The sequence below is a fragment of the Hyla sarda genome, chromosome 5, assembly GCF_029499605.1.
Source record: "Hyla sarda isolate aHylSar1 chromosome 5, aHylSar1.hap1, whole genome shotgun sequence".
Classification (NCBI taxonomy): domain Eukaryota; kingdom Metazoa; phylum Chordata; class Amphibia; order Anura; family Hylidae; genus Hyla; species Hyla sarda.
The window spans coordinates 40,686,144-40,705,389 of NC_079193.1; the positions used below are offsets into that span (position 1 = coordinate 40,686,144).

Sequence of the window (19,246 nt, forward strand, 5' to 3'; positions counted from 1 at the left end):
GCAGAACTCCAGCTGAATTTCTGTGCTTTCAAAACACAGATTACATGTCTTATAACTTTGCGGAACCCAGATTACGGAATTTCCGTGGCGGACGTTCCGCTGTCTGAATGGAGAACAGCGGAATTTTTCAACAGAATTCCGCTGGTGAACAAAGCCTTACCTGGTGTTGTGGAAATTCTGTGAACTTTCTAAGAATGCTGCAAATGACATGAGTTCAGCTGGTTCCCCACCTATTCCCGCTCTATTTGCCAAACATTACTCACTCGTAGGCAGTAGCAAAACTAAAGCAGAGTCATTCTGCTCACCATGCTTCTGCTGAACATACTGCTCTACCCACCTACAATTAAGGGGGGCAAATGTATAGAATTAGGATTAAGGGTGACTGTACTATACCCCCTGACCCCTAAAGGGGTACTCTGGTGGAAAACAAATGTTTTTAAATCAATCGGTGCCATAAAGTTTTACAGATTTGTTAATTACTTTTATTTAAAAATCTAAATCCTTCCAGTACTTATCATCTGCTGTATGCTCCAGTAAAAGTTGTGTAGTTCTTTCCACTCTGACCACAGTGCTCTCTTCTGCCACCTCTGTCCATGTCAGGAAATTTCCATAGCAGATACCAATCCCTCTCCTGCTCTGAACAGTTCCTGACATGGTCAGAGGTGTCAGCAGAGAAAGAACTACACCACTTCCTCTGGAGCATACAGCAGCTGATAAGTACTGGAAGGATTAAGAATTTTATACAGGGGTAATTTACAAATCTGTATCACTTTCTGCCACCAGTTGATTTAAAATATTTTTTTTTCTCTGGTGTCCGGTGTACCCATTTTACCTCTTACCCCAACCCTACACAGGTAGCAGTCGCATCGGGGCCCTGATACCTAAGGGAGCCAAAGACAGCCCTTCCCAATAAGAAAACACCAGTATTATAAATGGCACACTGTAGACACAGGGCCCTGTTGCAGATTTTGCATTGGGGCCCTGAAGCTATAAGTTACGCCTCTGCATTAAATTGTGTGCCTGTGTGAACATACCTTGACTGTTTTAAAGGGATTTTCCAGTAGCACTGGCTTTTGGAAGACATTGTGATGTTTTTCTAATGCTCATGTAAGTTGTGTTCCCACCGTGTACCCCTATTAAAATTCAGTGGTTTAAGGGTTCAGGATTTTCCTTCGTTGGTCAATACTGAATGCTGGATACACCCAATAGTTCTCACACCCATTGACACCTGAGTAACACTTTGGTTCTTCATTTCAGACACCTGATGAAATTGACCTGGGCCGCTCTAATGGCATTGGCTGTGGTATCAGACAGACTCATGTGAGCAGAACATGTGCTTTTTGTCACTTGAACACGCCATAGAAATAATGTAGCCAACCTTGCTGGCTACTTATTTGCTGATGTGCACTAAATGTTTGTTCCAGCGACAGATTGGTGTTGTCATCACGGTATTGTATGTGTATATGTGTTTACTTAGCTTGGGAATGCTGTTTCAGGTTATTGTCTTTCTGCATTGGCTTTATGAGAGATGAGTTGTATGCTTTAAGAAGACAAGTGTAAATTGTAGACAGGGGAAGAATGTGTTTTATACCTAACAAATGAATTGTGTTACAAAGTGAAATAGGTTTTGTGCAATGTTATAATAATGTTTAAAGTTTGCATGGATTGTTCTCCCACTCTGGCCTCAGGTCTTTCCAAAAGTATAGTCCCAGCAAGGGTAGTGGTCAGCTCGGCAGACCATTAGGTATCTGTATTTGGCACCATGAGATCAGACAGGTAGTTAGCAGCCTGGGTCGTACACTGGAGAGTCAAAACGGTAACCAAGGATGAGGCAGAGGCATAGTCCAATACAGGCAGATGGTTGAGGCGATTTGCACAGGTTCACGTCAGCAATCTGAGTTGGCAACAGGAGAGTCAATATGGTACAGAAGGGGTCAGGCAGAATTGGAATCCAAGGAGAAGCAGGCACAGATCTGGAAACACATGATAGCAGAATCAGGATAGCACATCTACACAACAGACACAAGAAACCAACAATGTTCAGGCACAGAATGTTGCCCAAGAGGCAAGCATAGATAAATGGGGGAAGATCCCAGAATGCACATATTGGCCCTTTATGTTTACAAAGAGTGTGCGGCTGGCCCCTATTGGCCAAACCAGGGAGTGCAGTAGTATGGGGGCAGCTGAGTGTGTGGCATGGGCAGAGAGTGGTGGTAGAAGGCAGAGTGGCAGCAGGGACCATCTGCCATAAATACAGTGGCAGAGTGGAAAGCGCTTGTTCATGGGCTGATTGGAATATTTTGTGGCCAGTAAAATCATTTTTTTTTTTTTTTTAATTCAAGAAAGTTTATTAAGAAAACCAAATGAGTGCATAACAGATGTGAGTGAGTTATACATCAAACAACGGCCTGGTGGGCCAGAATAGCAGTCCAAACAATTACAACTGAAGGTCTGACTATGCAGAACAATGAGAACAACATATAAAAACTGCGTGAAAAGCAAAACCATATGGACATCAGAGGCTCATCTATTCGCCGGGGCAGCAATAAAATAATTTTTATTGGCAGCACATCACCTTGTGAAAGCTCAGAAAACAGGCGACAAACACCAAGATCACCACTCTGAATCTGCAGCCTATAGGCCCATTTAAACGAGCATGAAATGGGAACTGTCAGATACAAAAAAAAATTGTTGTACATCTTGGCAAAACATTAACCTTTCTAATATACTTCATAAGAAAATGTTATTTCCTTTTTATAGAAATCATGGCTTATAAAATCATGGCTTTGTCCAAGCTGAAGTACAGGCATGGACAAAGTCCAGTAAGTGATGGTGGGCTAGCACCCCTCTGTGCTCTCTTCTGTCTTATAGGACTCTGTTGTGCTTTGTCCTGTTCTATCAGGCAGGAGAGATCACAGATGAGTGCTACCAGACAGGAGAGAGCACAGAGAAGTACTATCAGACAGGAGAGAGCACAGAGGAGTGCTATCAGACAGTAGAGAGCAAAGAGGAGTCCTATCAGACAGGAGAGAGCACAGAGGAGTCCTATCAGACAGTAGAGAGCACAGAGGAGTGCTATCAGACAGGAGAGAGCACAGAGGAGTCCTATAAGACAGGAGAGAGCATAGAGGAGTCCTATCAGACAGTAGAGAGCACAGAGGGGTGCTATCAGACAGGAGAGAGCGCAGAGGAGTACTATCAGACAAGAGAGAGCACAGAGGAGTACTATCAGACAGGAGAGAGCAAAGAGGAGCATTATCAGACAGGAGAGAGCACAAAGGGGTAATATCAGACAGGAGAGAGCACAAAGGAGTACTATCAGACAGGAAAGAGCACAGAGGAGTCCTATCAGAAAGGAGAGAGCACAGAGGAGTACTAACAGACAGGAGAGAGCACAGAGGAGTCCTATCGGACAGGAGAGAGCACAGAGGAGTCCTATCGGTCAGGAGAGAGCACAGGGGAGTACTATCAGACAGGAGATAGATTTTATAAGCCATGATTTCTATAAAAAGGAAATAAACTTTTCTTATGAAGTATAATAGAAAGGTTAATGTTTTGACAAGATGTACAACATATCAATCTGACAGTGCCCACTTAAGACTCGTACACCTTCCAACCTTGGCCTGAGCAGCCTTCTGATCCCTTAATTTAAAAAAATGGAAGAAATAAGACATTTTCCTCTCTTTCTTTCTTGATAATATTATAGAGGCTAGGGAAATGTAAAGTCCACAACCTTACTGAGAGGGTATGGTGAAGGAGCTGGTTCGAATGAATTTATGAATCATACAAACAAAGTGATTATGAATTCTGCATGGGCACACGTAATAAATAATATGTGACTACATGGTAGTATTTTTGTATATATTTATCACCTTTGCATAGTTTCTAAGTATCATGTAGTTTAAAATAACATTTTGTGTTATAAACAAAAGGGGCTGGGGGTTTTTGGATCTTAGAATAGGTGTGGGTCATTCACACATTGATGGAATATTTTGTGGATATGATATGAAGGTTGAAATGGGACTACCCGAATAAAAAGAATCTGTCAAACGTATTTTGGATCTGCTCAAGTGCCACATCCTGGCACACTTCCTAGCTTGCCCTCCCACTTCCAACCCCTCCTTGAATGATGTACAAAGCTGTGTATGTCATCCAAGGAGGGTGTAATGTCCGTTTGTCTGTGTTTTGCATTTTTGTGCTTTGGGTCTTGTTCAGACATTAGGTTTGTGTATGAACAGTTTCTGTGTTTATTCTCCCTGGTTTCGCAAGAGTTAACCCTCTAGCCCTGGGATTGTATAAAAGGCCTCTTCAGGTGCTGCTCTGGTCTGGTAATTACAGCTGTTACTCTGACTATGTTTGCATTCTGTTCATTATGTCTGTCTGAGCATATGTATCCTGAGTTTTAACCATGGTTATCTGTCCCGTGTGATATCTAGATTTTAGATTGCTTTGTTTTAGTACCTTTGTCGGGTTTTAGTAATCTTGTATTGTTCTGTCTGATTTGTGTTTCCTGAGTCCGTATTCACACGTGCGTTTGTCAGTGCTGTTTTGACCTTGTTTGATCCTGGATCTCTTAGGATAGAATCCTGTTCCGAGCCTTGTGCTAATCCATCTATCTAGGAGTGAGTTAATTTTGTGTCTGAACCCATGTTTGCTTGTATTTAGGATTTTTGTTTCCTCTTGGGCTAGTATCCTGATCACTCGGTGGAGAGTGCCCGCTAGCTAGGACCCTATTTGGCTTTAGAATTGTTGTCCCTCCATTATTGGAGTGGGGTGTCCAGTATGTTAATTAATTAGAGTCCAGTGTAAACAGTGCTCTTGATTTCCTGACCCGTTAAGTGTTCTGACATTCAGTTAATCTGTTCATCCCCTGCAACTCCTGGTTTTGTCTGCTGTAAACTTATCTTCATATTTTGTCTTCATATTATAATATCATATTCATATTATAATATCTGCTGTTAATCTTGATCCTGTTTTTCCTGCCTGGTATATCTTTTTGTAGCTTTGTAGTATTTCTGTTATGTTCCTGACTTGTACAGTTTGGCTTGTTTTGTTTGACTCTTACACCCATACACTTTAGCGCAGGAAGGTGAAGTTAAAACATCAGCTGGACGCCAGGTTCCCGTAGCAGGGTAACTAGCTTTCACGCCCGCACAAAGGGCGCTTCTTCAGACCACGTCATGGTCTGAAGAAGTGCCCTTTGTGCGGGCGTGAAAGCTGTTTACCCTGCTACGGGAACCTGGCGTCCTGCTGATGTATTAACTGCACCTGAATAAAGATGATCCTGGCACTGTAACCGTGAGTGGACTCTTTGAGTGCTCCCCTGTACGTCTCCATATGCTGCATTTGTACCTATGCTAGTGAAGCTCTTCTTTGGGGGTGTTAGCACCTGAACAGAGGCTATACGGTGCACCGCTATATCGGGACATTTCTCGTGCATACACCAGTTGGTTACACATGCCTAGCTGCTAGCCGTGAAGGGAGTGCCGATCACTGTATCTGCTGCTGCTATTTACTATTAGGCTATAAAGTGCAATATTTAAAAAAAAAAAATTTAAAGCATATTCAGTGATGAGGAGAATATAAAAAAAAGCAAAACATTTCATAAAAATATGTTTAATATAAAAACTTGTTTTAAACAAAAGATTATTTTCTGATGATAAATTTCCTTTAGGACGTGCTATTGCACTCACTACGTTTAGTATTTTTAGTATATTTTAGTCTTGTCTTTTCTATATATTAGATGTCACGTTCTCACTATAACAGCAAATGTTTTATATGTTTTTTGACAGATTTTTCTTTAGTTATTCCTATTCTAGTCCTGGATGTACTTTACGGTGGCTTTGCTCCAGTGTTAATGATCTTATTATGGATCACAACATGGTTTTGTCTATCTGTGAAAAAAAGTTTTAATCATAGCCTTAATAAAGTTTTGTTGCACAGTGTATATTATCAGTTTTGAATGTGTATGTGATTTTTTGGTTATTACTTTACTATTGGTGAATAAGAACAATTATATTTAGGGACTATACTTATTTTTAGATATGCACACTATGATATGTACACTATGCTATCAAGTAAATTGTTTTTTTTGTTGTTGTTTTTATAGGATGAGCTAAAAAAACTATACACTCAACTGGAGATTTACAAAAGAAAAAAGATGATTGCAAATAACCCACATCTCCAGAAAAAGAGGTGTTCCAAGAAAGGATTGGGAAGATCAATTATGAGAAGGATAACCGAGATCCCGGAGTCTGTCAGCAGACAGTGCTCTCGGGAAGACAAAGATGGTGCAGATCATAATAATCCCAAAAATAATACTAGCAATTCTAAAAAAAATCACCAGGATTCAAATGCACATAATGCAAAGTCAAAGGAAGAATCAAAACACAGGCCATTCTCACTGAAGAAGTCCCATAGCACTTATGACCATTTAATAGGACCAAATGACAAACCCAATGGAATTTCTTCAGAAAAGATGGACATGTGTGAAAATGCAATACGGACGTCAGCTAATGGGAAGAAACCGGGTCATAGAGAGGCTGAAGAACTAGAGGTGGGATCTGCTGAATCTGTACCTTTGGTTTGCAAGTCAGCCAGTGCCCATAACCTATGCTTAGATAAAAAACCTTTACACCCAAGTCTGTCTGTCATACAAAAGTCACTCAGTGCCATCGCTAACTCTAAAGAGAAAAGCTTGGGACTTAGTGAACAAGCAAAAAGTGGAGAAGACTCTGATAAATATCAAAGAGCAGACAATGAGAAGTGTATGCCGTGTTCAGACAAGGAAGAGAACTTGGATCAGCACAGAACATCAAGCCCCATTGAAGAAACCCCAAAAGCTCACAAACCTGGAATTATGAAACAACAGGCAATGAGTTTGACATTGGTGGATACAGAGAAAACAATAGGTGCTCTGGGGTTTAAAGATAAATTTGACATTGAAGAAGTATGTCCTTGGGAAATATACGACCTTACTCCAACTACAGTGCCTTCTGAAAACAAAGTCCAGAAGCATGTTTCCATTGCACCTTTGGACTCTGAAAAGAATCACACATCACGTTCCAAGAGCAAATCCCACAACAGATCTAAGACGACAGATCAAGCACATAATCAGTCTAAGCAGAAGAGTCCAGGTAAATCGGACCTAAATGCAAAGGATAGCCAAGAACAAGTCGTAAAAGACGAAGCTGCAAAAAAGTCTCTGGAAAAGGGAACAATAGATCAAGAGTTATTGACCAAACAAACTGCTAACTCACAAGAAAAAGAACGCAAAAAAAATCCCCCCATCATTGAAGGGGTATTGCCATCACCGGATGGCTACCATAATTCTAATAACAATCTACCACAAACATTAGCCCTTCAAGCTGAAATATGTCCATGGGACTTTGAATCACAGGATGCATTAAGTGTCAACAGAAGTAAAGATTCACCTACCAGCTTGACTATAAGTCCTGCATCTCCTTCTAAAGACATGCCAACGAGTCCTTCGAAAAAGAAGGGAGCGAAAAGTATTGCAAAAAAAGATGAAAGCAACGTAAAGGGTCCAACTAAAGGTCACGGAAAGGAGATGGATCCAGTGATAAAGATGGACAAGTCCAAAAGTGCTGAGGTCTGCTCCATGGTTGGAGACCATTCCTTGGCGGTTTCAGTAAATAAGGGAAAAAGTACCTCAAACCAACATGGCATAGACAAATGTAAACTAGCGGAAGTGTGTCCATGGGAAAGTCTTTCAACGTCACAGTCAGAGCAAGACACAGAGTCATCTGACAGTAAACAGAACAAAACAATGCAAAAGTCAAACATGGTAGACATCTGTCCATGGGACTATCATGACAACACTGGTGGAAAATAATGGTGGTCCTGCAAGCGATTGGTGGGGAAGGGCTGGGGAAGCTGTCAAGAGCAAAAACAAAGAGAGTGGGACATATCACTTGACATAATAAATCCTAATAGCACTGCTAATTTAATGCATCCAAAAAAAAGTAAATTTTTTTAAAGAGACTGCTCTCAATTTCTTATACGTGTATCTGTTTCTTGTACACAGTTGTGTCCCATGTTAAAGCATTCCAGATTGTATAATATTTGCAAATAACTTTGATATATTGTGACACAAAAAATATTTATGCAAATTTGCAGATATTGTATTGATATTGCAACCAAAATACCTGCTATAATTTTTTTTCTTTAAAAAGTTTCTGTAACTTTTCACTTGGCTTCGGAAGCCGTATATTGTATGAGAACTATATTTTCCGCTGATGTGGTTTATATTGTGGTTTTTGATTTATCTTTTCTTCACCTCTCTATACTTACTATTCGATACTCTAGTTTGATACTGTATTTTTCAGGGTTTTTCTTATTTTTAAATGGAATGTTTCCATACCTGTTTGGCTACTTGTAAATACAACGCATTCCGAAAGTCTTCAGACCCTTTCCTTTATTTTTTCACATTTTGTTATGTTGTGGCCTTATGCTAGAATTAAAAAACAAATAAATCTAATTTACCCTTCAATGCCCGATAATGACAAAGTGAACGAAATCTCTGCTAATTTATTGAAAACAAATAAATAAAATCAATGACATAAGTATTCAGACCCTTTACTCAGGACTTTGTTGAAGCCTTATTGGCAGTGATAAAAGCCTCCAGTAGTCACATATGGGCAAGGAAGGAGTGCAGTACTGATCTCACCCACTCACTCTATCCCTGCCTACTTGCCTATCCACCCTAAATAGCGGATCGACAGCCACGGTGACAGTCCCTCCCTAAATATATGGAAGCCACTTTCAACAAAATAAACTTACAATACAGACACAGGTCAGGATACAGTAAGGGAGCACACAGACTAATAGAAATAAAATCTAACACACACACACACACACAATAAGTCAATGTCCACTAGCTGTGTCAATACCAGGAGTTTTCAAAGGTGCCAAGTTACAAATACACGAAGACAAGCCAGAAAGTCACAAACACCAGAAGATAGGAATACAGATAATAAATGCTAGTTACTTGAGCGAGCTCTTTCACAGGCAAGGCCTGAAAGTAGACTGCAGATTTATATAGGCAACACACAGGTGAACTAACTAGGTCAGCTGACCAGCCCAGAGCTAGGCGTAACCACAGCAACCAGATAAACAAACACTCTCAGGGATGTTTAGCCCTTTGGGTTCTTACACCAGTCTTCTTGGGAATGAGGCAACAATGTTTACACATGCGGATTTGGAAATTTTCTGCCATTCTTCTCTGCAAATCCACTCAAACGGTTGGATGAGGACTGTTGGTGGAGGTCATTTTCAGGTCTTTCCAGAGATGTTCAATTGGGTTCAGGTCAGGGCTCTGGCTGGGCCAATCAAGGACACACAGAGCTGTCTTTAAGCCGCTGCTGTGATGTCTTTTCTTTTTAGGGTCATGATGGAAGGTGAACCTTCACCCCAGTCTAAGGTCATGAGTGCTTTGTATTAGGTTTTCACTAAAAAGTATTTATGTACTTTGCTCTATTCTTTCAGTGCAGAAGATTTTTTTGTCGCTCCAGACTTGTACTCTACAGACAGTCGTTCCCCCCCCCCCCCCCCCCACTCATGGTTTGGGTTTTGCTCTGACATGCATAGTCAGGTTTATAGACAGGGCTGTGTCTTTCCAAATCCTGTCCAATCATCTGAATTTACCACAGGTGACTCTGATCAAGAAAGAAACTTCTCATATGGTCAAGAGAAATGGAAGGAGCTGAAGCTAAATTTCAAGTTTCATAACAAGGGGTCTGAATACTTTATGTCCATGTAAAATTTTAGTTTTTCCTTTTTAATAAGTTTTAAAACAATCTAAAATTCTGTTTTTCCATTTTCATTATGGGGTATGGAATGCAGATTGATGGAAGAAAATGACAATGTTTATTTTATTTTAGCACAACGCCCCAACATAACAAAATGTAGAAAAAAATCAAAGGGTCTGAAGACTTTTCGAATACATTGTATATAGTTAGTGCTTATTGCCTTAGGTTTAGTAACATCAAATGGTCCTACCTAAATATGAATTTGTGTACCTCAGGGGACAACTTATGTATTGTTTGGAACGATGTATACAAATTTTAGTAGAATAGTGATCATATATTTCACTTGTTACCATATGTTAAAAGGCAAAACTTACATTGTGTTATAACTTGTGCAGACCTGAGGGGGCGTTCTTGAAATCCCTTTGTCATACATCGTCCTCTCAAGGCCCACACAGTAGTGTATCACTTTTACCAAAGTTTCCCTTAAAATCTAATTGTATTTTTATAGGATTGAGTTTTTTTTACTTACAGAAGTGTACCCTCCCTCATTATCTTACATGCACACATGCATTTCTAATTTAGTAAATATTCCTAATCCATGATACATGGACGAACAAATCACAAATATGGAATTACAAAAAAAGCACTTTATAATATCCCACTCAGGAAGGTCCTGACCCTCACAAAGTCCTCCAAAAAACGTTCACACATGTAACTCAGTCTTATGTAATGTTCTAATGCAAAATGACTGTACAACTACCATTTCTTGTACTGTTCAAGGCTATAAAAAGGGGGGCTGAGCTGCAGCCACACATATAGGTGTGGAGTAAGGGGGCTACATGACCTTTAACCTGCAATCTTGGGGATCTCATGGGGTTAAATCTTTACCAATTTCACAAGAAAGGGCTACTCCTGGTATCCAAAACTAAAACTTCACAGAATAGGGGGTAAGTTTTAGTTTCCCAGAGTACCCCTTTTTACGTTGCAGAAACACTGCAGATTTTCTATGTTATATTTCCCCCATGAATCTGAATCTACTTTTGTTAAGAGTCCCCCTAAAAATAAACTCAGGCCTAAGTTAAAGAAATTCATTATTTACTACTAGAGATAAGCGAATCAAATTGGAATGAATCAAATTTGCTCTGTATTTCCTTCAAAAATGTAATTAATCCGAATCTAAAATTTTTCAGATTCAGTTTTGGCTAGGGGTTCGGTTAGTTTAAGGTTGCGCTGCCCCTGTCCTTAGGTTGTGTCACTCTGGTTTTCTATTGCTGGACAACCCCTTTAAATTCGAATCCGAATCCACAGCCAACTCAACTGAATCTGACCAAAAATAAACTTTGGGCAATTTACTGATCTCTATTCACTTCCCATGAAAGAGGAACAGTGTGGACTTGTGAAAACATGTAGTAATGTAAATTCATCGTATTTATGGAGCCCATGTCTTGATTTACAGTAATCCACGTGGGATGGAGTAGGTGTGAAAACTTTTCAAAGCAAATCTGGGAAATTCACAGCACTAAATTTGCACCAGTTAATTTGGATTTTGGTGTAGATTTGCTGAAAGAAGACTAAAAACTATTTAAAAATTGTTGATTTTTCTTCAGATCTTTTGGTAATTTGTAGTATATGGGTCTAAGAATTTTATATATTTTTGGGGAACATTTTATAATCTTAGTTAAAGTTAATGGGGAAAATCTACTATACCTTTTCAGTAATCTTCACTGGATTTTCAATGTTCAAATTTGCACTGAAAATCCACATCAAATTTACCCCAGATTTATTTGCCCTTATAGTTTATGGCCAACCATAAAGCCAATAGATGCTAAAGGAGGTAAAGGGGCAGCACCATAAAGAATAACTTCAGGGAGTGCAAAAATAAATGTCACACCCAAACCAGTACCTGAGGTTGTGCTAATGAAATCTATGACCCTTTTACAGATTTTGCACTGGGGCCCAGAATCTTTCTGTTAGGCCTCTTGGCACTGCACTTTTATCAGTTGTTCCAATAATAGGGGCAGAGCGCTCACAGAGGTTGTAGCCCCACCAATTCTTCATTAATGGCATATACTAGCAATCTCTGTGCCTTTTGAGAGATAACCTCTTTATTTTTTGCTGTAAAAAAGAACCTTATTTATTAAAAAATTTAGCACAAAGTATGTAAAATATATATATATATATATATATATATATATATATATGTATAGTGACTTCCAGTGAGGGAGGCTGCTATGTAAAGCATGGGGGACATAAATCAAAGGACTGTAAGAAAATTACATTTAAAGATAATGAATGCTCATTGCACATGAAGTCATGTCAAACTACCAGAGTAATGCCAGAATAGAGATTTTATTTAAATGGGGACATTTATATCTTTAGAGCTAGGACAAGGCTTGGCAAGAATACCTTTTTACTGCTTATCAAGTCTTTCCGCATGGAAGTCTGCATTGCAAACCAGTGCTTAATGTAAATGTGAGGCACAAGGTATTGTACAGAAGAGAAGTGTCTAACCAAGCCTTTATCTTATAATACCGCATGTGACATTTTATAAAATTTAGCACAGTTTTCACCATTTTTACAGTAATTGTGAGGCATTTGATTCACTGGCAAACAGTTGACTGTTTCAAGGGTTGCTGTATGCTGTGTATCCCTTGCAGAGGAAATGTAGTTTTATATAGCAGCCAGAAGAATGATTGTCAATATAACACCCCAGACATCCTCAGTCTCTGCTGATCGATGGTGTCCAGTCTTTGATCCTCACCCCTTCCTCCTCAGCCAATCACTGGCCACAGCAGTGACACGCCTTAGCCAGTGATTGGCTGGGCAGGCAGGAAGTTCTGAGCAGTAGGGACCAGGCACTGTTGGAATGGCAATGACAGGGGATGGCGGAAGGTTAGTACATCTTTTTTCTGTTCTTCTAGCCCAAACTAGCCACTTATAAACCTGAGAACAAGTATGTAAGGTGTATGCCTAGCTTTACATAGTAGATTACAAACCACTCTTTTAATTATGACCTGGGGTGGTCTTCATGAGAGGGCCTCTTACTGATTGTAATAATAAATGTCCCTGCATACATATGGATTAATTGGCTTTCTATGAAATGGTCCTTAGTGGGTTTATGAGATAAGGAATTTAGATAATAAGGCACATTGTGAACAAGTGCTAATACATAAGATTATATATTGTCTGTAATGTGCTGTGGAGTATGTTGGTGATACATAATAATGAAATAAAATAAATTTGCACTTTTTGTCAAAGGTGGGAAGAGGAGTAAATGTAGTAAGGGATTGTCTAGGGCGACATTGAGAAGATAGCATTACTAGAACTGTAGACCCCTGGGGGTGGGCCTTTTTGAAACCACTTCCTACTGAGCTAGCCCCACCCCTGCTTACTGCAAACTGTTTTAGAATTATTGCCTCTATTGTTACAATAGATAGCTCCATATCTCATCAAAAAAGTACATTACGTTGGGGCTCATTCATCAAAACAGAAAAGATGGCTTTGTCACCTATAGTAACCAATCCCAGATCAGTTACCAATAAAAGATAAAGTTCTGATTGGTCGCTTTGGGTAATGGTTTTCTATTAGCTAGTGTTGATACACGAGGCCCATTGATCCACCCATAGAACATTTTTATTGTACTAAAACGCTATCTAAGTTGTCCTCTGAATGCATGCGTTATTGCACATCACCGTTTGTGTCTCTAATTTATAGAATTGTTTCAGAAGAAAGTAATTAATTATATGTTATTTTTTTACCAAATAACTTTATGCAGTATAGAGTATAACCCCGTCATCACAGTATCATTATTTGCATAAAATCCGCCAGTAGTTTCCGTTTTTACGGCCTAGATTTTTGCATGTGTGTGTGGTAGATAGGACCAATGAAACACTGCCTTCTGACTTTTAGTAACTCTCTAGAAAAATAAATATGCATAAGAAATGAAACTGTAAGAAATGTCACCCTAATATGTGTTACTGATACTATATTACATAATGGTATTTACTGTACAGCATCAACCATTAAAAAAAAAAAAAGAAGACTTTGATAGACTTATGTTGTGATGTGTCGCAGCATGTAAATATAATAAATGCAATAAAACACATTTGTAAGGAAATCGACTTGTGTGATTTACAATAAATTCGATTGTAAGCTAAGTAGTTGGCTTTCATTTGCAAGTGAAACAAATTAAGGCCTTGTCCCATAATTGGTAAGTAGATATGCAGACTAAAACTTAAAGGAGTACTCCGTCCCTAAGACATCTTATCCCGCTGCTGGGGATCCCCACAATCTCTCATGAAGCACCCACCTGTCTCAGCTGCATGAAGCGATGATCGCTCTGTGTCTGAAGAATCATGACCCCGGGGCCGGAGTATTGGGATGTCACGACTCCGCCTGTGACGTCACCCCCGCGATCAGACATTTTATCATAGATAAGATGTCTTAGGGCTGGAGTACCCCTTTAACTTTTACTTCAGTACATTTAAAATTGCTCTCACAAAACAGGACAAAAAAAATCACACACATGCTCACAAAAGAAACCACAGGTGTGTATCCAAGTCACAATGACCCGAGATGTAGGTCTAATTAAAAAAAGAACATGCCAAACCAAGTATCAATATTGCAGATATGAGAACATAGCTATCAGCCTGACTATCAAGGACCCTACTTTGCATTTGATTCTTGGAGTTAGTTCACTTGTCCCATAATTAAATGGGAATTTAATGATTCGATTAAATAACAAAAAAAAACAAAAGACAAAAAAAATGTCTGGATATTGCAGTTACAGGTTTGGATAGGCACAACTCTACTAAAAGGCTTATTGCTGTTTGAATTGGCACTCTCATTAAAACTCATTTTTGCAAGCTAGATGAGAAAAAATGGGGAGAGAGCAGAGCTTCCTCTAAGAGTAGTATGTTCATAGAAATAAGTTGTAAAAGTGTAGATGTGCACACCGCTGTGGATGTCTGCTCACCTTGTGGGGTTGTGTGCCAGACACAACCACCATGAAGCACTTGTCAGTGTTTATACGGAGCTGCCTCCCGGGAATCAGAAGGGGGTAACCCTTGCTGATCTAGGACATCAGGTAGACGGAAGAAAAGGCGGGGCTCTGTTGGCGCATACCGCAATGATGCTCAGAAATCCAGTTAGGATAAAGGTTCTGTTTATTGCCAGATTTTAGACGCGTTTCGAGGTTCCTACCACTTTCTCAATAAAAACATAGGCTTCTAACATCCTTAAACATACAGGTGCTTTTTAAAAGGAAAAAAGCCTGCGGGTGTAACCGGACCGCCCCGTGTGAACAGCGCTGTTCAGTGACGTGGCCGGCGCATGTAAACACAAAAATGTAAACAAATACACGTGGTTGTAGAATGAGTGTGGACATTACTAAAACATGAATTAAGTCCGATACATATTAAAAGTTTGTATGAAATCAAGTAAGCTGAACGAGCCTTGTTAGTAAATACATACATATATGTCCAAACCATAACAATTAGTAAATAAGATGTGGGCCACAGTTGTTCAAACACCGCTGGCTCTGCGATGTTTGTTGATAGCACTGCTTACTTGTCCCTGTAAATGGCATGTCCCATCCGGCTTCTTAATTTGTCTGGAGGGACACGGTATGTAGCCCATTTCTATGTGCGCTGAGCTTGGTCACCGCCAGTGTGTATCGGCGCGACGCATGCGCACTGCCGACACAGATGGGGCTCTGATAGTTCGTATGGGCAGCGCGCACGCGCACACCGTCACTGGCACTTCACAGTGCAATGCGCGAGCGTGGTTATTTACATGGGACCGACTAAAGTAAGTGGAGTTTTTAATTGCAAACTACTGGATAGAGGCAAAAGATGAATATATATATATATATATATATATATATATATAAGTGTAGTCTAACATTTAAATGTAGACTACTGGATAGAGGGATATAAAATAAATAAGTGTAATCCAGCATGGAGGGATACAGTCGGGAGATGAATTAAGGAGAGCAGAGTGTTCTACCCGGGTGGGGGTATATTTTAGGAAATAATTCTACAGTGCTGGGACTCTACTAAAAGGCTATAATATTTTAGCGGAGATGTTATTCAAGGGATTGATATGGAACAGTGTATCCAGATGATAAAGGGGTATAACTACATGTTCTTAAACAATGTATCGGAATAATAATGTGGTGCATCAGTGTATTAAAACATAGATACTTTAACTAAAAGGGGGGACATTATAGTCTTGCACCATAATGGAAACAGTATATAAAAATAATACAATGTATCCGCATATTGCAGCGATGGTGTTAACCTATAAAGAATTGAATGTCTCAAAGAGTACGTGTCTGCCTATAATGGTGGGAAAATATAATCCAATGGCTGGGTAGGTGTGTATGGTTTTATATATACACAGGTAGGTATGGGTTCTAGTAATAAGATATTTATAGCATGGTTTAAGAACATGTAGTTATACCCCTTTATCATCTGGATACACTGTTCCATAGCAATCCCTTGAATAACATCTCCGCTAAAATATTATAGCCCAGCACTGTAGAATTATTCCCTAAAATATACCCCCACCCGGGTAGAACACTCTGCTCCCCTTAATTCATCTCCCGACTGTATCCCTCCATGCTGGATTACACTTATTTATTTTATTTTATATCCCTCTATCCAGTAGTCTACATTTAAAAGTTAGACTACACTTATATATATATATATATACAGTGATCCCTCAACTTACAATGGCCTCAACATACAATAGTTTCAATATTCAATAGTAGAGAGAACAAACTCGGCACTGCTTCCTTAATTGTTAGCACCTGACCTCCAATGCCTCTGCTGGCTCAACCACGTCTGATGGTGCTCACTGGTAATAGCAAAGTCCAATGCAAACAATCCGTAGAAAAGAGAAAAGAAAAGAAAACCAGGGCAACTCACCAAATACGTAAACTTCAAGCTTCTTTATTGATCCATGAAGGGTATAAACAGTGCAAGACACGGGTGGACAAAAAACAGGGGGACGTTCGTTCGGGGCTACGGTCCCGTTTCGCAAGATATGCTTCAACTGGGCCAGTTGAAGCATATCTTGCGAAACGGCACCGTAGATATGTAAGCAGAATGCCCACTGTGCCAGAATAGTAACCCTATACGAAGTACCAAATAATACTGCCATCAAACTCAATGCTACCAACACAGTGACCTTAAAAAACAAAACTGCAAATGGTACTTGCACTAAAAATGAAAAAGCACTGCCCCCCATAAACAGTGCCAACAGATTGTGCTAAAAATGCTCAGACTATACTGTGGAGGACCTACATAGGTTTTATTACTGTGGTGAAGACGGTTTACGTTAGATTCTGAATAAACTTTGTGACGTGAAGGTCACTTAGCAATAACTCCGACTGTCCACAAAGAGATAAGTATTCGGAGAAGGGTCCTTGCTCAGCTGGTTCTGCACTTCTGACAAGTAGGCTCTTATTGGAGCTGGAAACAGGATACTTGAAACAGATGGCCTCACATAGAGACAACCTCCTGCCATGATCACTATGCATGCAACCCAGATCTGTCTCAGGTTAGATGATTCTTGCACCTGAAACAGTAGTTATCTTGTAGCAGACTGTAGCTTCAACAGGTCACTTTCTAAGCATAAACTTTACTTACTAGACCTATGAGGTACACTCAGATGAATCTTCATAGCAGAAGCAGAGGTAGGAGAGGTGTGCACACTAATCTGGCTAGAGCAAGACTACACTGGTTTGGGGTCCAGTCTGGTAGGTGATGATGTTATCCTGTAGACCACAGAAAGTCTGACATCCTGTTGTAACCATTAGGCATTGAAAGATTTGGAGAGTCAGACTGGCGGTCACACGACCAAATTAAAGTTATAAAACACATGGATGAAGCTGTGCTGGAAGAAAACAAGTGGTGCTGCAGGACTAGTGATGGTGAGTGTGCATGATATAGTGGGGGGGGGGGGGGGGGGGGACATGTGCTTCTTTAACATTGTGGTCTCCTGCTATGAAATTAAGCAAGAATGAAGGCTGTGAAAGGGTTAACACCACATTAAAGAAACTTTCCAGAAAGTTGTAAAGCTTAGCTTTAGTCTAGCCTCTCCACTGGGAGGAAGTTAGCAGAGTAGCTGAGTTCAGGTAATAGTCATGACAACCCTCATCATCCCATCTGTCATGGCTCTGAGCTTTTGCACCTTATAATACAATCATAGTGTAAAACTGCATCTTGCGTTAATTTCTGTTACCATAATGGCTTCCCCACAGTGCACACATTTATTTCATCAATGTTTACATGTACATCGCTGCTGCCTGGTCCTTAGTGCACAGCGGCGTATATGCACATTGCATTGTACAGTGAGTCTATTAAGCAAGTGTGGGGGTTGCGCACTCTTCACAGGCGGTGAGTGATAGCTGCTATCAGACACCACTCACAGTGAATGACCCTCAACCCCAGTCACGATGATATCCGTTATTAACTTCTGAAATGCCACAATCATGTCTTTTACTTGCCTATAGTCACCCCCACAACGTGACTGTGTGGGTCCAATCGTTTTCCCAGTCCTCTTAAGTCCTGCGTGTGGGTCCCACGCTGATCTGCTGATGGTCTATATAATAGCATAGCATTGCATATACCGTATTTTTCGCCATATAAGACGCACTTTTTCTTCCCCAAAACTGGGGGGGAAAGTTGTTGCGCCTTATAAGGCAAATACACACCTATTGCGGCGGTTCCTGCGGCCATCAACGGCCGGGACCCGCGGCTAATACAGGACATCACTGATCGCAGTGATGCCCTGTATTAACCCTTCAGACGCGGCGATAAAAGCTGACCACGGCGTCTGAAGCGAAAATAAAACTAACCCAGCTGTTCAGTCGGGCTGTTCGGGACCGCCGAGGTGAAATCACAGCATCCCGAACAGCTTACAGGACACCGGGAGGGACCTTACCTGCCTCCTCGGTGTCTGCTCCTTGCTGGGATCCCCTGCATGGCCGGTGCTCTCCTTCGTCGTCATCACGTCGCCGCCCACGCCGTCACGTCATCCAATAGGAGCGGCGTGCGTAGCGGCGTCATGGTGGCGATGGAGAGCGAGGATACCGGGCATCAGAGATGTTCCGGAGCGACGGGGACACCCCAGGGACGCGGTGACAGCGATGGAGGGCGACATCCAGGGCAGCGGTGACGAGCGGTGACGGGGACACGTGAGTACTGCCTCCTATACCAGTGGTCTTCAACCAGCGGACCACCAGATGTTGCAAAACTACAACTCCTGTAGTTTTGCAACATCTGAAGGTCCGCAGGTTGAAGATCACTGTCCTATACTTTACATTGTATTTGGTTCAGAATCTTTATTTTCTAGATTTTTATCCTATAAAACTAGGTGCGTCTTATATGCCGGAGCGACGAAAAATACGGTAATAATTCCCTATGAGGACATAAAAACTTAAATAAATAAAAAAACTAAGTTTTACTTTT

At 40.5% G+C, this 19,246-nt stretch overlaps 1 protein-coding gene and 1 long non-coding RNA gene across 3 annotated transcripts in view; one reads left to right on the forward strand and one right to left on the reverse strand.

The window, feature by feature from the left end:
* The window catches only part of GPR158 (G protein-coupled receptor 158), a 308,847-nt gene extending 294,938 nt beyond the window's left edge, over positions 1-13,909 (forward strand). Inside the window, exons 11-12 of one of the 2 annotated variants that reach the window (XM_056519337.1) lie at positions 1,258-1,320; positions 6,110-13,909. In XM_056519337.1, coding sequence (XP_056375312.1) covers positions 1,258-1,320; positions 6,110-7,855 — 1,809 coding nt within the window. In that variant the 3' untranslated portion in view covers positions 7,856-13,909. The remainder of the gene's footprint in view (positions 1-1,257; positions 1,321-6,109) is intronic. The other variant, XM_056519338.1, reaches the window with a different exon arrangement.
* LOC130273094 (uncharacterized) overlaps positions 1,331-19,246 on the reverse strand; it is a 117,434-nt gene continuing 99,518 nt past the window's right edge. The window contains exon 3 of the long non-coding RNA XR_008843869.1: positions 1,331-1,973. This is a non-coding gene — a long non-coding RNA (uncharacterized LOC130273094). The remainder of the gene's footprint in view (positions 1,974-19,246) is intronic.